The sequence below is a fragment of the Stegostoma tigrinum genome, chromosome 4, assembly GCF_030684315.1.
Source record: "Stegostoma tigrinum isolate sSteTig4 chromosome 4, sSteTig4.hap1, whole genome shotgun sequence".
Taxonomy (NCBI): domain Eukaryota; kingdom Metazoa; phylum Chordata; class Chondrichthyes; order Orectolobiformes; family Stegostomatidae; genus Stegostoma; species Stegostoma tigrinum.
In genome coordinates this window covers 58,004,644-58,020,795 of record NC_081357.1, presented here as the reverse complement: position 1 = coordinate 58,020,795, position 16,152 = coordinate 58,004,644, and the positions used below count along the sequence as shown (strand labels likewise).

Below are 16,152 nucleotides of genomic sequence, written 5' to 3'. Positions count from 1 at the left end.
CTGCTCCTCCAGTTTCTGGGTGGCATCATTGTGACACTGGAGGAGGTCCAGGATGGACATGTCACTCAGGAAGTGGGAGGTGGAGTTGAAATGGCTCACGATCGGAAGGTGTTGTCATTTGCCATGAACAGAGTGCAAGTGTTCTACAAAGACGTTTCTGAGCTTCTGTAGAGGAGGCCACAGTGGGAGCAGCGAATACAATAGACCACATTGGCAAATGTGCAGTTGAACATCTGTTTTATGTGAAAGGTTTGTTTGATGCCTGGTTTGGAGGTGAGGGGGCAGGTGTAGCACTTCCTGCAGTTGCAAGAAAAAGTGCCAGGGGGTGGTGGGGCTATTGGGGAGTGTGGAGCAGATGAGAGACTCATGAACTGAGCGGTCCCTATGAAAGACAGACAGGGTAGGGAGGGAAATATATCCTTAGAAGTGGGGTCAGATTGCAGGGGGCGGAAATGGCAGAGAATGATGCGTTGAATCTGAAAGTTAGTGGGGTGATGCGTGAGGACAAGGGCGCATCCGTCTCTGTTTTTGTTTGGGGGAGGGATTGTGAGGGCAGAGGTGTGGGAAACACAAAAGATGCAGTCAAGAGAATTGTCAGCCACAAATGGGGGATGATGCAGTCCTTGATGTACGAGGATATCTGGGATGTCCGGGAGTGGAATGCCCCTATCTTGGGTGCAGATGTGGCAGAGGTAGAGGAATTGGGAGTAGGGGATTGCATTCTTGCAGGAAGGTGGGTGAGAGGAGGTGTAGTCTAGATAGCTGTGGGAGTCGGTGGGCTTGATGTTTCAGTTTTGAGGCGGTCATCAGAGATGGAGGCAGACAGGTCCAGGAAGGAGAGAGAGGTATCAGAGAAAGTCCAGGTGAACTTGAAGTTGGGGTGAAAGGTATTAGTAAAGTTGGTGAACTGTTCAAGCTCCTCGTGGGAGCACAAGGCAGCACCGATATTCACTGACGTAAATCTATTGTTACTCAAAAGGAAATCAGGCCCTTTTTAGCCACCCTGGTGGTGGGTGCCTGGAACGCATTGCCAGCAGAGGTGGTAGAGGTGGGCATGATTGCATCATTTAAGATGTATCTAGGCAGATACAAGAATGGGTAGGGAGCAGGGTACAAATCCTTGGAAAATAGGCAACAGGTTTAAATAGAGGACCTGGATTGGCGCAGGCTTGGAGGGCCGAAGAGCCTATTCCTGTGCTGTAATTTTATTTGTTCTTCTTTGCTCTTTGTTTACTCACTGCAATAAATGCAACTTTTTTTTGGCTTTGTAATTTTGTCCCATTCCTTTCCACGGATTGTCACCTTACTGCAGTGAAGAGGCTTGTGTGTTCAGTTGATCCCTAGAGCAATGTCATCAGGAGTTCTCAACTCCCAACAAGGCCACACATGACAGTAAAGTCAAAGGGGAGAAACCAGACAGCGCACAATCCAAAACAAGTCCTCAACAGTGATCCAAGCAGAAGATATTCCTGCAATATCGATGGCTGCCATAGTGGATGAAGACTGCAGCAGTACGGAGATTTGAGGTTTCTTGCCACTGGAAGTAGATCTACCTTCCATTGAGAACTGAGCACCTGCTGATGTGCAGCAGTATTTCCATGTCATAAGATGCCCCGCACAAGCTGTCTACCGAGCGTTATTCAAAAAATCTTTCACTTTACCTGTTCTTAGAAAAAATGCATTTTGCAATTTTTTGAAGGCTTTGCAATATGTGATGGTTCTACATTAACCGATGACAAAATGTTACGCTGTACTGTTAGGAAGAGTATCACTCCTTCAGACAGTTGCAACAAGAGACAGTACTCAGGGTCGGTGGGTTTGTGTCTTCATTTTCATAGGGTCAGTTACCATGATAGTCAATCAACCTGTAATGATGGAAGGTGGTACTACTATTATAAATATGAGATTCTATTTCCAATGAAGTGTCTCACAGCTAATCTTTGGTTAAAAAAATACCATGAGACCATAAGGTATAGGAGTAGATTAGGCTATTCAGCCCAATGAATCTGCTCCACCATTCGATCATGGCTGATGTGTCTCTCAATCCTCATTCTCTTGCCTACTTCCCATAATCCTTGAGCCCCTTAGAAATAAAGACCAATCTATCTCTGTCTTAAATACACTTAATGACTCGGCCTCCACTGCCTTCCGCAGCAATGAGCTTCACATTTTAACCATCTTCTGGCTTAAGAAATTCCTCATCTTATTTCTAAAGGGTTGTTCCTTCACTCTGAGGCTGTGATCTCGGGTCCTGGTCTCTACTACTTGTGGAAACATATTCTCCACATCCACTCCATCCAGGCTTGTCAGTATTCTGTAAGTTTCAATGAGAACCCCCTCCTTGCACCCTCCCCCCGCACACCCACCCTCCTCATCCTTCTAAATTCGTTCAAATCCAGATCTCTCCTCGTACATCAAGCCCGATATCCCCAGGAGTATTCTTGGAAACCTCCTCTGGACCACCTCCAAGGCCAGCACATCCTTCCTTAAATACAGGACCAAAACTGCTGTCAATATTCCAGACGGACATGGCCTTGTCTCGCCTCAGTATATTTCTATTCTTGTAATCTAGCCTGTTGAAATGAAATGAAAATTGAGCCATGCTGCGGAAAGAAAGAAATAAATATATGAATCACTGAATGAAATGTGCATGGAGTGTGCTGACACACAAGTTAAAACCTGTTGAAATTTTTGCATTAAAATGAGATGCGTAGTTAAGATTTTCCATCTTGCATTCATCAGCACAAATACAAGAATGCTAAATTTCAAGGGAACACAACAATTTATACCATAGGAGAAAAAGATGCTGATTTGCCAGTTTGCACAATACACAGTAAGCAATGACCCTTAAAAATAATTTTTAAAACAACCTCTTTCTTAAAAAAGCCCTTTTTATTAATATCAACAAGAAAAAAAATCTACATTGTTTTCCAATTAAAGATATTCAGTTCCAGCATGTAATAATCTACTCCAGACGTTTTAAAAAAATGTAATTTTGAGCAGCCATTATTCAAGTACAAAGTTTGTTGGCAAACTGTCTGCAGAAATATAAACCAAAAAAATGTAAAATCATAGACTTAAATGTAACACCTACACGAGAAAACAAATATTATTACATCTTTCTTTAACACAGTGGTCTGGATTTTAACATGGAGGTCCGTCAGGTCACTTCTGTGCAGTTGTACAATTGGGAGGCTCTCAAAGACTAGCTTCCCTGAATATCCTGCAGAATTTAACTGTAGCATTGCTTTAGCTTTTTTTTCTGAGTTTGCCATCCACAGGCCATTTGATCCAACAGGTTGGAGACTGCCTACGGATAGAGAACCTACAAAAGCATGTAAAGGTATTGGAAAAACGTGAATGATTTGGGAAAGCCATTGGGTTGCTGGAGAGTCAGTGTTTCTCAGTTACAGGGGTAGAGGATTTCAACAATCATGAACGTTGATGATCAACTGGTGGATGGTTCTCACTGTTAGGAGCAAACGGAAAACTGGTATATCAGAAGGGCATTTGCTGGGTAACCGAATAGGCCAGGACAGGCAGTCTAACTGCTTTCAGGTCACAGCCAGTGGTTCGACAGGATTATTGAAAAGATTCAGCCTTTCTTGCAAAATCCAAACAGCTGTAGTTAAAAATGCTTGTTAAAATGCAGATGTTAGCTCATTATAATATTTAAGTATCAAACATGTTTCCCATGAGGACCTTGATCATTAAAACCAGACGTGTGTGTGTTTGGATCCTGTTCCAGATTTTTAACGTTTTGACTTCCAATCCAATCTCAATATAGCCATTTTTGGAAATCAAAATTCTGACCAGATGATCCACAGAGCAAGTAAAGAAAAAAAATAATTTGTTATATAGTTGGGCAATGTAAATAAATCATTAAACTTCTAAATAATACAACTATGATGTCAATGTTTACCAAAACAGTCTACATTTATTGAGGAATTTTTTTAAAATGTAGAAACGCAGCCTTTATAAGTACAATATCCATATGTTTGTTCGTTTTCTTATTTAAGTGTATAACATTAACACATTTAAATTGTACAGCTCTGAGAAAGAGAATTTCAGTTAAAGATATTAAGCTTTCATACACAACAAACATACAGGATAATCATGGAGCTCTAATTAATTTCAGAACAGATCCTTATGGTAAAATTTAATCATGTAATATTATAACTACCATGTGGTACAAATCATGTACACAATTACTGTTTAAATATAAAATCCTACCAGCAATAAAATAATTTTGTATTCATAGCACAAATAGCCAATTTAACAATTTTCTTGCTTCACACCAACCCCCCCGATGAAAGTATTACTGGTAATTTTCATGCAAAATTCCTGATATTATATCATGAGAAAATAGACTAATGCATTATTCAAGGAACTTTGGCACATGAGAGTACAGTCTTGCTCAACTAATTAGAGGCAGGATAAGTGAAGAATAAGACTGAAGGTCAAGGCCATCAATCATGAAGCGGATCCTCAGATGGCAAAACAGAATATGTAGAGTCCATTACCTCTGTTATCATGCAAGGAGGAGACTTATTTTTCAGTTAATATTGCAACAACTAAAAATAAACTAAGAACTCTTTACACAGTTCTGTCACAACAACAAATCAATATAAAATTATACCACTTAACAACATTAATTTCACATCACTTGTTTGGCGTAACAATTTAACATTATTTTAAATTAGACTGAAGCCTTCAAATTCCATCAGTATTTTGCTCCAGTGGATGATTTCACTTTATTATTAAGAGTTACATAAACATTGAAAGATGAAGCTGCCATCAGCCAGAAAATATTTTAAGATATGAATTAAACACAGGATGAAATTGATGATGTGGTAAATTTAACTTCTTTTAGTTACAAAACTTGTACTTTTAAAATCTTTTTTTTTTGACATCAGATAACCAAGCAATTTATATTCAGCAAAGGCACTTGAGCAAACATTAGTCCAAATTTTGCTGGAATGGGCATCTGAAGGTTTAACCCAGTGGTGAACTTACAAATGGTAAACAATTGTTTAACCCAATTGGTGAACCCAATGATGAAGCATATATGGATTTCACACATATTTTCTCAAAATTTTGTTGAGACAGCTGATAACACGTTAAATGAGGTAGATAAAGAAGAACTAGTGAATAAAATGTATTTGGGTTTCCAAGTGACATTTAATTACATGCTACATGAAACGTTACTTTACAAGATAAGAGCTCATGGTTTTGGCACAATGTATTAGTTCAGAGAGACTAATGGCAGGCTAACAGAAAATGAGAAGATAAATAGATCACTTTCAGGTTGACAAACAGTAATTAAAGTACAGTAAGGTGATAGGGACTCAACCATATATAGTTTATGTTGATGACTTGGATGAAAAAATCTTTGTACTGTAGCTAAATTCACTGACAATAACACAGACAGATAGGGAAGTCAACTGTAAGGATGACACTGGAAGCCTGCAGACAGATGTACTTAGGTTGAGACATTATTGGCAGATTTGGCATCATTTGGAAAAAATGTGAAGTTATCCACCATTACAGGAAGAAAATGAAAACAAAATATTTTTTAAAGGAGATAACGTACAGAAAGCTGTGATAGAGTTTTGAGTGCCCTCCTATAAGAAATGAAGGCACAGAAAAAATTTAGGAAGGCATTGGGAAAGTTGACTTTCATTAAAAGAAGAGTGGAGCATGACGGGTAGGAGAGTTTTGTTTCGATTTTACAAGGCACTTGTGAGACCACAGCTAGTTTACAGCATACTATTTTGGTCTCATGACTTAAGGCTAAATATCAGTATCGGAGATTATTCAGAACATTTTTCAAGGTTGATTCCAGGGGTAAACAGATTGTCTCATGAAGAAAGTTGCACAAGTCGTGTCTATACCAATTGGATTTTGGAGGAAAGAGAATCTTATTGAATAGTTAAGTTTTGAGCGGGCTTAAAAAGATGTTAATTGAATGTTTCTCTTGAAGGAGAATCTGGACACGGGGGGCACAGTTTCAGAATTACCCATTTAAGATTGAGATGAGGAAGTATTAATTATCATGCTAATAACTGAAATTCTCTACTGCAGAGAGGTGTATAGGCTGAGGTATTGACAATATTCAAGAATGAGATTAATAGATTCTTGAACCACAGGGAAGTAAAGGACTATGGCACTGGCGGAAAGTGGAGTTCAGGTCACGATCAAATCAGCTGAATGGTGGAGACATCTGAAGAAGCTCTGTGGCCTACTCCTGTACCAATTTTTTAATGTCATAATAAATAAAGTGAAGATGGGATAGAGAGTAAATTAGAGTGTGTGAAGTCAATGTCAAATCAGACTCATGAAGATCAGAGAAAAGAGGGAAAGTGAATGTTTTTCTTCAAAACACAGACAAAAGTAAGAAAACATGCACACAGTTAAATTGGACTTTTCTTAAATCTCCAGCAACAATTTGCAATTTAATGATGTGAAACTCCATGCTTGTACAATCATTTTCTTCCTGGAAACAGAATTGTTGGCAATCAGTACCCAATAAATATCATAATTAACTTTTATCCTGTTAGTTACTGGAGTTAACCTTGCATTAAAAATGTGAATTGGTAAAGAATACACAATTCCATGCATTTCATGCAGGGGTTAAAGGTGAATGAACTTTCACAAAACCAATGGTACAGTGCAGATAAAATGTCCAGTAACCTATGGTGAGTCCTAATTCACGTGGTCTCTCTTTCTCTCTGCACCTTTTGTGCATTAATTACATTGAACATTTTTCATACTTTTTTCTGCAATAGTTTCTTCTAAAATTCAGTAAAAATTTCTACTGTACATTTGTTGGAAGATTGACAATACTGCTATTTGGTTTTAAATACTTAAATCAGTCTCCAAACATCAAGTCTTATGGAAGTAATATCCTCAGTAAGTCACTTTGAAAAAGGTAGACAATTAAAAATGAAACAACTGAATATTCCCTTTCACCTGTTATATGTCAGATAAAGATTTACGAAACATTTCCTAGATCAGTCAATCTTGTACCTACATGAATCTAAGCCAAACTTTATAAATTGGAATCAGTGTGGATTAGAATATCTCTACAATTTAATGCCCCAAATTCAGTACAAAAGCATAAAACTGGAATAGTTCAGGATTCAAGTAATTTTCTTTGTCACAATTTACAAAACATATGATTAGTTGCAGTTTAATTTTTAAATGTAATTAGCTTATATACATTGCGATTTCTTGCAGCTCTACAAAATAAATTTAAATCTGTATGTGGACATAAAATTATATACAAATTGTGAAAGTACCATTAAGACTGTGTGTCATGTAGTATCGTGTGATTGAATTTTCCGAAACAATGTAGGTTGCTGAGAATGTTCACCAATGCTTTGTCCTGAAGGCATACTATAGTCATTTAGTTGTAGATTCCATTGTTCATTGAAAGAGACACATTCTTTTACCAAATTTAAAAAAATATATTGAATCAGTGAGAAATCTTTGCAAAAAGGATGATGTTATGTTTTATGGCAACCATTCATCTAGTCAGAAATAATGTGTGCATTTCTATGATTACTCAGGGGGACAGGAAAATCAAAAAATTCAACTGCTGTTTGAATACAGTTTGGCATAAACAGTGAAATATATTATACATAATCCGTATAATGAAATATCACACAAGCAAGCACTATACTGTACCTTTCTGTATAAACTGAAGTTAATGGAAATAAAGGTAAACTTCCTCAGGGGTACAAAATGGGCAATAGTGGATTGAACTCCTACTATGTATCACACTCAACTTTGTTCTATATTCTTCTCATTTAGACACAGAAGACAGAACAGAATTCTGCAGGCATATTTCATCCCCAGCAATAACACAACGGACAACTAATGTATTTATCTATCCTGTGCCCCTCTTCAAAAGGTACTGCCTCACATAAAAATACAGCAGCTTCCTGGCCAAGTGTCACTTTCTGGTTGCTTTTCCACTTGGTTATTGTCTATTATTGCTCTCATACAAAACCTGCTGTTTTGAGGGATGCTAAATGTTTCTGAATAGCAATGATCCCTTCATTTACATAATCTAACGGCAAGAATGCCACATCAGCCATTTCTGATCCGTATAGTTCATATAAAATAATATATAGATCAATTGCATGGAATTTGATTCGACCTTTACACTTGTGTGTGAACTTCTGACTGCACAGCCAGGGTAAATTATATTCATAGATGTCTAGTATGTGTATGCAATAGCCCCAAATTGATTTATGACTGAATGGGTATGCATATGATTGAACTGCTTTCACAAATTATAAGTATCAAGTTGTGAGTATTGAATCAGATTTGATCACAGCAGATAAATGTTAACATTTGTTATGTGCATTAGCTAATAAAAACACTAGCATCTGTATAGGCTGAAAGATCAGTCTCAAAGAAGTCCTCAAGCTTCCACTGTAATGTTTCAAATGTTGGTCTTTCAAAATCTTTATCTTTCCAGCAATCTATCATGATTTCATACAATGCTGGGGGACATTCTGAAGGGCATGGCATTCTGTATCCTCTTCCCAATTCCTGGATAACTTGGTAATTTGACATTCCTAAAGGAAAGAATATAAACATTTACCAATTTTTACATAAATAAAGTTTAAAATATAAAATGTTATTGTTCTTAAAATTTCAAAGGTTACACTTTAGTCCTTTCACAACCAAGATGTGAAAGAAATCACTCTGAAAATAACTCCTTAATAACTAAAATTGGTTGATCACTAAATTCCTAATTGAACCAGTTCCCAAATATTTCTGCTTTTTATATTCAGTCTGTTCTCAACAATGTTTTATAATTTTCATGAAACTCATCATTTGTTTGAACTACAAAGATGTACTTGTAGATGAACTGTACCTTTGAGTTTTATTGACCATCTTTTCCACACAGCTTAAATAAAAATGAAATATCACTATCAGAAATCACAAATATGTCTAAATGTGTTAAACTAACCTGGATAAGGCATCTTTCCAAAAGTGATTATTTCATACAATAGTATTCCAAAGGACCAAACATCAGATTTGATGCTGAACTTATTGGAATGGATAGCTTCCGGTGCAGTCCATTTTACGGGAAACCTTGTTCCTTCTCTAGCTTCGTAAACATTTTCATCTCCTGTCTAATGGAGTTAAAACAGCTTTAATTAAAGATGATTTAAGTGATGTAGTTAAAATTACTCCAGTAAAATTGTATTCACTTAAATGGAAACTGCTTATAAAACAAACAGAGCCTTAAATATGAATAAAACCAGAACAGTGCATAAGCACTGAGCAAGTGGTAACTTTCCAAGTTTTACTTTTATATGGATCTCCTTAATTTCCACATATTGCACTAGGTAGCCTAACAATTTCTTTTCAATTTTGTGAAGGGCTTTTTGATAAGATTCAGGTTCCTTGAACTATAGGTCTCTGTTCAATACTTCATTTACATCAATTACCTCAGTCTGGGTACACAGAGAAGCAACTCAATCATGAAATATTTTAAAACAACTTCTGAAAATCATTGCTGTCACAGGTTAAAGCCCAACAGACACCTCTCATCGATATTAGCTCTTAAAGAAAGATCATTCATTTTATTTGCTTTAACTTCATTGTTACTACAGGGAAATGTTTGAGGTGGGTCATCTTGTTTAAGTGGGAAATAAGGATTTTTTTAAAATCTGAACTACTAATTATCTTTGTTAGATTTGTGTTGAAAACTGACTATTAATATCCAACTTCCATCATTTGATTTGAATTGACTAAAAGTGGTTTAAAAAGGACACCGCTGACTTTAAATGACAACTGTGGTTAGCAGAAAAATCCAGGGAACTCATGCAGAACATACATGACCAACTGCATCAGAATTGTTTTTTTAAATAACGAGGCACAAACTCAGTGAGGTGTCAAGAAATTTATATATCTTGTTGTACTCTCACATGGTAACTGCATATATTGGGAAATAAAAGGTTACCTTCAGAGTATTAAGTCTGAAAAAGACAATAAAGCTATACTTCAAATATACAAATGAACCATATTTCAGTAGGCTGCCCTTGAGCAACAACAGAGAGAGAAGGCAGTATGGGTTGATAACAACAAGGATAGTGAAAGTGCTTCTCTTCCTCACTACCTCACTCTATCAATCTCCATCTCAGTCTCAGGCGTCAACACCAGTATAAAGCAAATTGGAAAATCCATTATTTATTAAGAAGTCAAGGTTATCTGCAAGCTTTGTCACTTTGAAGGAAATAGGACAACAGCTAAACATTTGTGACTCAGGCTTCATTCTTGTAACTCAAGGACTCAAAAACACTTTAAATTACAACTCTCTGTACCTTTCTATCTGTTTCGACAGTCTCCTTTCCCCATCCTTTGACATTTTTAGACTTATTACCTGTTTTGCGTGTATGTGTTAGATGTCTCGTCTTAATATATTTTCTCAGGTCTAATAGATAATAAAAATTCTCTTTCATTCACTCAAGAAAAGCTCAGAAACTGGGTCTCTTTCATTTTTGATCTATTTAACTTTGGTTTTATTTTGCTTCAATTGAACTAAGTCCTGCGGAATCTCAGCATATCCAGCAGCATATGTGGAGGGAGAAACAGTTAACGTTTCAAGCTATTAAGGCTCTTCTTTAGAACTGAAAGTGGTGGAAACACTATCAGGCTCATGGCATTGTAAAGGGGAAGGGACGAGTGTCGTGTTGCAGGTCAGGGAAAAGTTAAGGAAGATTCAGGCTGTCTCAAAACAAAAGACAAAGTGAAGGGTAGCAGTTGTAGTGATCACTGGGAATAGATTCACAATAAGTGCTAATAACAGAACAAAATGAACTCTTCCTGAAAGCAAAACCATAAAAAGTAACAGAAAGACACAGGGGAGGAGGGGAAGAAGAGGGAGGAAAGTTTTAAAATGGCAGACAGAGCTTATGCTCTGATATTGCTGAACTAATATTGAGTTCTGAAGGCTATAAAGTACCTAAGTGGAAAATGAGGTGCTGTTCCTCCAGCATACATTGGGTTTTTCTGGAGCACACCAGCAGGCACAGGTCAGAAATATAAGCATGAAAGTAGCATGTTGTTTCAATATACCAAGTTACCAAAGGTCTTGACAGCCATTAGCACAGTCTTTGCTCTATGACATCTTGGATCTCCAATCTCCCACAACCTTCCCTGGACCAGCCCATCTGTTCCACTTGCCCCTCCTTTCTTTTCCATAGCACAAAACCCATGACGTTTACAGCGTTCTTCAGTTCTGAAGACTAGACTTGGAAGGCTAACTCTGTTTCTCTCTTCACAGATGGTGCTAGCCCTGTTGGGCTTTTCAGCACTTTATAAACAAGAACTGTAGATGCTGGTGATCTGAAACACATTAAAACAGAAACTGTTGGAGAAACTCAGCAGGTCTGGTTACATCTGAGTTATTCTTTCAAATCGTGTTTCTTCAGCACTTTGTTTTGGTTTCAGATCTCCAACATGTGCAGTATTTTGATTATATTTAATTAAATATGGTAGCTATGTGCTTAAAAAAGAAATTAATGTGTCCTGTTGGACTCATGGACAGGAGATTTTAAAAAGTGGAAAGCCTTCACTTCTTAGAATTGATCAGGAAGTGGATCTTTCCACCCCCACCAACCACAAGGCACGTCCCAACCCAGCATCCCCTCACCTTATTGTAACAACTTAAAAAATTGCTTTTACGCCAGAGAAACATTACAAAATCGACACTGGACAATGTCTGCTTCAAGCCATCATTAAATTGTATCACAGCTATTGTGGGAAAGGAATAAGTAATTAGTCACAACCTTCAAAGGATCACATGCACATCTCTCACAGAGGAGAGAGAGAGACAATTGTTTCTCTGTAGTGTGAGTGGTAGCATTCCACATTCCTGGGCAAGGTGAGGAGACTGGCTTCCATGAATTATCACAGCCCTGTACGGGAATTGAACATGCTCCTTTGCCATAACATAACATTCTAGGCATTCAGCCAATGCAGCTAACCAACCCCATTTGGTCAAGTGAACATGCCAAAACAAAGTTTGGGAACCCAGAAATTGCCAGGAAATAAAGATAACAAAACAATAAAGTTGTATTTAATACTTCAGAAACAAAAGCAGATAACTTAATTTGTTGTCAAAAACAAAACCAAAACAAAGTACAGTAATGATTTTGACTTTAACACAATTTGTCACATTTTATCACTTTCATGTTTTGCCAAAATGTGTATACAGGTCATGGATATTTTGCTATCTCATACTAATCTAACTAAATTGATTTTTAATGTTGGTCACAGCTTTCCTGGTGATAAACAACACAATATTATTATTCAAGAAGTACTTAGGTGACTAAATTCACAACAGGCTATGTCTCTTCAATTCTTTAAGATAAACATTATACAAATGGAAAACAATCATCAGTATACCATAAAGACTCGAGCAAGTCCAAAATCAGCAACTTTACAGATGTTGTTTTCTCCAACCAGCACATTCCGTGCAGCTAAATCCCGATGGATGTAATTCTGAGCTTCCAGGTACGCCATTCCCGAAGCCACCTGCGCAGACATTTCTAGCAGATCATTTATGGTCAAAGTCATCCCCTGGTTTTCTGTTGAAATCAATACATATTGCAAACATTAAATTTCAGAAGCTACTTCCATTACTCTAAAGCTTGTAAGCTCTCAAAATAGAAAGAAAGGAAATAAAACTGAAGTCTAACTGAAGCAGAAATGGTCACAGTAAGCTTCAATGCAAGAGTTACTTAAAATGAAAAGCAACACACAGTCTTTGCTAGAATTCAGAATATTTATTTTGCTAAACTAAAAATGAAAGAAGAGAATTGCATTTGTTATCCAGACTTTTTTACATGTGATAACACATCTAAGTTGTGAAATCTATTATGGCACGCACATCTCAGTCAATTTAGCTTATAGCTTCCAGAGACTTTCGCATTGTTTTGTTGAACAGCTGGTCAAGGCAGTTGAAGGTTAATTTAGTATAAATCATAACTGATGAAAAAAATACATTTCTATCATCAATGTCGCTTAAATTATCAAAAAAAGTACAGATGAGCTCCGGGCATTTAGCATAACCACATTCTCAATATGTCAGTGTCAGACTGATCACCACCTATCTAAGTTGCTTAGAGACACTGTGCCATCAGCCTACTTAAAACAAACTCTCCAACTGAGATGGCATTCCAATTGCACCTTCTACCAGCATTACCTACAGCATAGCAGTTAAACTCTCAGTTCTCTCACACAGGAATAAGGAAGATCTTGGGCAGTTTGCACTTGAAATGCCCATCCAGTCACTTAAATTAACCAACTCAGATGCCACGTCCATTTTACAGTTTCGGCCCAAATTGAGGATTTACTATATTGATAAAAAAGTACTGCTCAATTACTGAATTAAGTTTACAAATGTACAACAAGGTGTCAATAAACGTTTAAGAAATTCATCTTGAATACTACACAATGTATGATTACAACATAGATGAAATGGAATGTGCAATATCACAATCCTAACGTATACAGAATCAATGAGAATAATTGATATCAGTTTGTCATTATCCCACATAAGCAAGATCAAGGTGCATCATGTAAATACTTCAAGGATCAGCTGAAAAGATAGCTCTCAGAGTGACATTGCCCAATGTACGCGGGAACAGCAATCTGCTGCACAATCAGTCTGCCCAACACAACCAGGAAATCAGTGTGAAAATTTGAAACAGACATGACGCTGCTGAAAGAAAGCACAGATCATGGAAGTCGTCTACTTATACAAGGGCCTTTCTAAGTCAGAAGTATATGCGCACCATCTGTTCAAGAGCCTGTAGGCTATGTATCTGCCTCTTTAGTCAGAAGTGATGGAAACGGCTGCCAAAGAGATCTACTGATTTTTGTTTGGGAAAAAAACTGCCTCATCATCATCTCAGCTTTTCAACAAACAAAAAAAGTGTTTTTTTTTCAATCATTCCAAAGTTACCAGCATTAAATATCATTGATTGACCTAAACATGGCACTTTGGGACAGGCTTTCTATTTTGGGTTTCATGGCAACCTAAACATGTTGTCATGATTACATTTAATATGCTATGTAATGATGAAATTTAAGCACAAGACTGTTTTAAAATGAAGTAAAAATATGAAACTTTTTATGGAGCCCAGGCCTCAGAGTAAGCCCTTTCATGTTGACAAATCAACAGCTGTTTGAGTTATCTTGCGCTTTAATCAATACTGTGACCAGTAAATTGAGATATTGGCATTGAGTATCTTGGGTCATAGCTGTCTGCATATATACGGTCCCTGATGTTACTTGCTCCTTATCATTGAGGAAGGGACTTCAAACCTTTATGTAAAGTAGCACACCTTTATTTATATCTGTGTCTCGTAGCTGGTCAAATATAGCTTTCAAGTGTAATGTTCTTCAGTCATTCACGGTACATGGGTATAGCTGCTTGACTAGCATTTATTGACCACCTTTAATTTAACTGGTGAAGGTGATGGTGAATTGTCTTCTTGAACTTGCCAGTCATCAGAATATAGCGATACCTACAATTTAGTTAGCAAGGGAATTCCATGACTTTGACCTAGCAACAATGAAGGAATAGTGATTCACTTTGAAATCAAGATGTTATGTGGCTAGGAGGAGTACTTGCAGATGACAGTATTCCCATGCATCTTCTACATTTGTCCTTTTGGGAAATCAAGGCCATTGGTTTGTAAGGAGCTTTTGAGGGAGCCGGTGCGAATTTTTGCAGTGATCTTGGGACAATATGCACTGCTCTCACTGTGTGTTGGTGGCAAAGGGAGAGAATGTTGATCGATGTGGATGGGGTTGCTTAGTGCAGCATAGTGACAACCTTCTTCAGTGTTATTGGAGCTGCACTCATCCAGGCAAGTGGACATAATTCCAATACATTCCAGGCTTGTGCCTTGCAAATGATGAACAGGCTTTTAGGATACAGAATATCAGATATTAGTCTCTGAATTCCCAAGATGAACGTGCTCCTGTTGCCACAGTATTTATATGACTGGTCTAGTTAAGGTTCTGGCAATGATAACCTGATGATATTCTGATTCCTCAGTACATATAAGGTTTCAATAACAGCTTATCTGCTGTGAGTAAGCTTTGAGATGATTTGCCTGAGCATCAGAAAATTTATGCCTCCTGGAACTGTGTTTTCCGGTCTGACTCTGACAAACCTCATCCATGACAAACTGCTAGTATTGAAACAGCTGCTCCTGTGTCCAGTTTAGATATTGTTTCAAATTTCAAAAACATGTTCCTTTTTCAGGACATTTTCTTTGCTTTTAAGGTGATGAGCACGTTGTTAGCTTACAATATTTTATAAAGTGTTTAAACCGGCTAAGTTGATAGTGCTTAACTCTGCTAGCTAGACATTCATTGCACTAATGCATCCACTTGGAACCACATCTTGTACAACCTAATACAATCAATCATGTTCATTTCTGCACTTTGAAGTTTGTCGGGCTTCCGTGTGTATGACAATGTGATTTTGGGGCCTATCCATTCAAATGTGTCAGAAGAATCCCTGATGTTTCCTCACAATGCTGTCAAATCTTCAGGCCTGATTTCTGCATGAGAAGTGAACTGAATTCCATTATGCAATCCTCCCTGGATTGAAGAAGTTCTGGAACTTCTCATCCCTACCAGCAACTGCAAAATGATTTCTAATTATTAATTCCTTCACAGCCCTGCACCCAAAATATCCCACTGACTGATGTAAATCCATTAAAAAGGTGTCTTATTATTCTGTGAAATGCTGATATTGTTGATTCAATCTTTTCAGAGTTAGTTGGAACTGCCAATGCTGGAGAATCTGCGATAACAAGGTGTAGAGCTGGATGAACACAGCAGGCCAAATAGCATCAGAGGAGCAGGAAGGCTGACGTTTTGGGCCTAGACCCTTCTTCAGAATATGTCAGCCTTCCTGCTCCTCTGATGCTGCTTGACTTGCTGTTTTCATCCAGCTCTACACATTGATTAAATCTTGCCTGCTTTATCTTCTTCTTAGGATCAAAGCATAGCTGAAATGCTTAAATAAATGTAGCATACTCCATTGTAACTTCTTAAACATATTGGTTTACCAGATCATTATTGGTCCCTCAAGGATTCAATAGG

At 37.4% G+C, this 16,152-nt stretch overlaps 1 protein-coding gene across 1 annotated transcript in view; it reads right to left on the bottom strand.

Moving 5' to 3' along the window:
- Nucleotides 1-2,956: 2,956 nt before the first annotated feature.
- The window catches only part of frk (fyn-related Src family tyrosine kinase), a 101,735-nt gene continuing 88,539 nt past the window's right edge, over nucleotides 2,957-16,152 (bottom strand). Inside the window, exons 6-8 of the mRNA XM_048531475.2 lie at nucleotides 12,433-12,614; nucleotides 8,987-9,152; nucleotides 2,957-8,588 (exon numbers count right to left, since the gene is read on the bottom strand). Of these exons, the coding sequence (XP_048387432.1) occupies nucleotides 8,374-8,588; nucleotides 8,987-9,152; nucleotides 12,433-12,614 (563 nt within the window). The 3' untranslated portion in view covers nucleotides 2,957-8,373. The remainder of the gene's footprint in view (nucleotides 8,589-8,986; nucleotides 9,153-12,432; nucleotides 12,615-16,152) is intronic.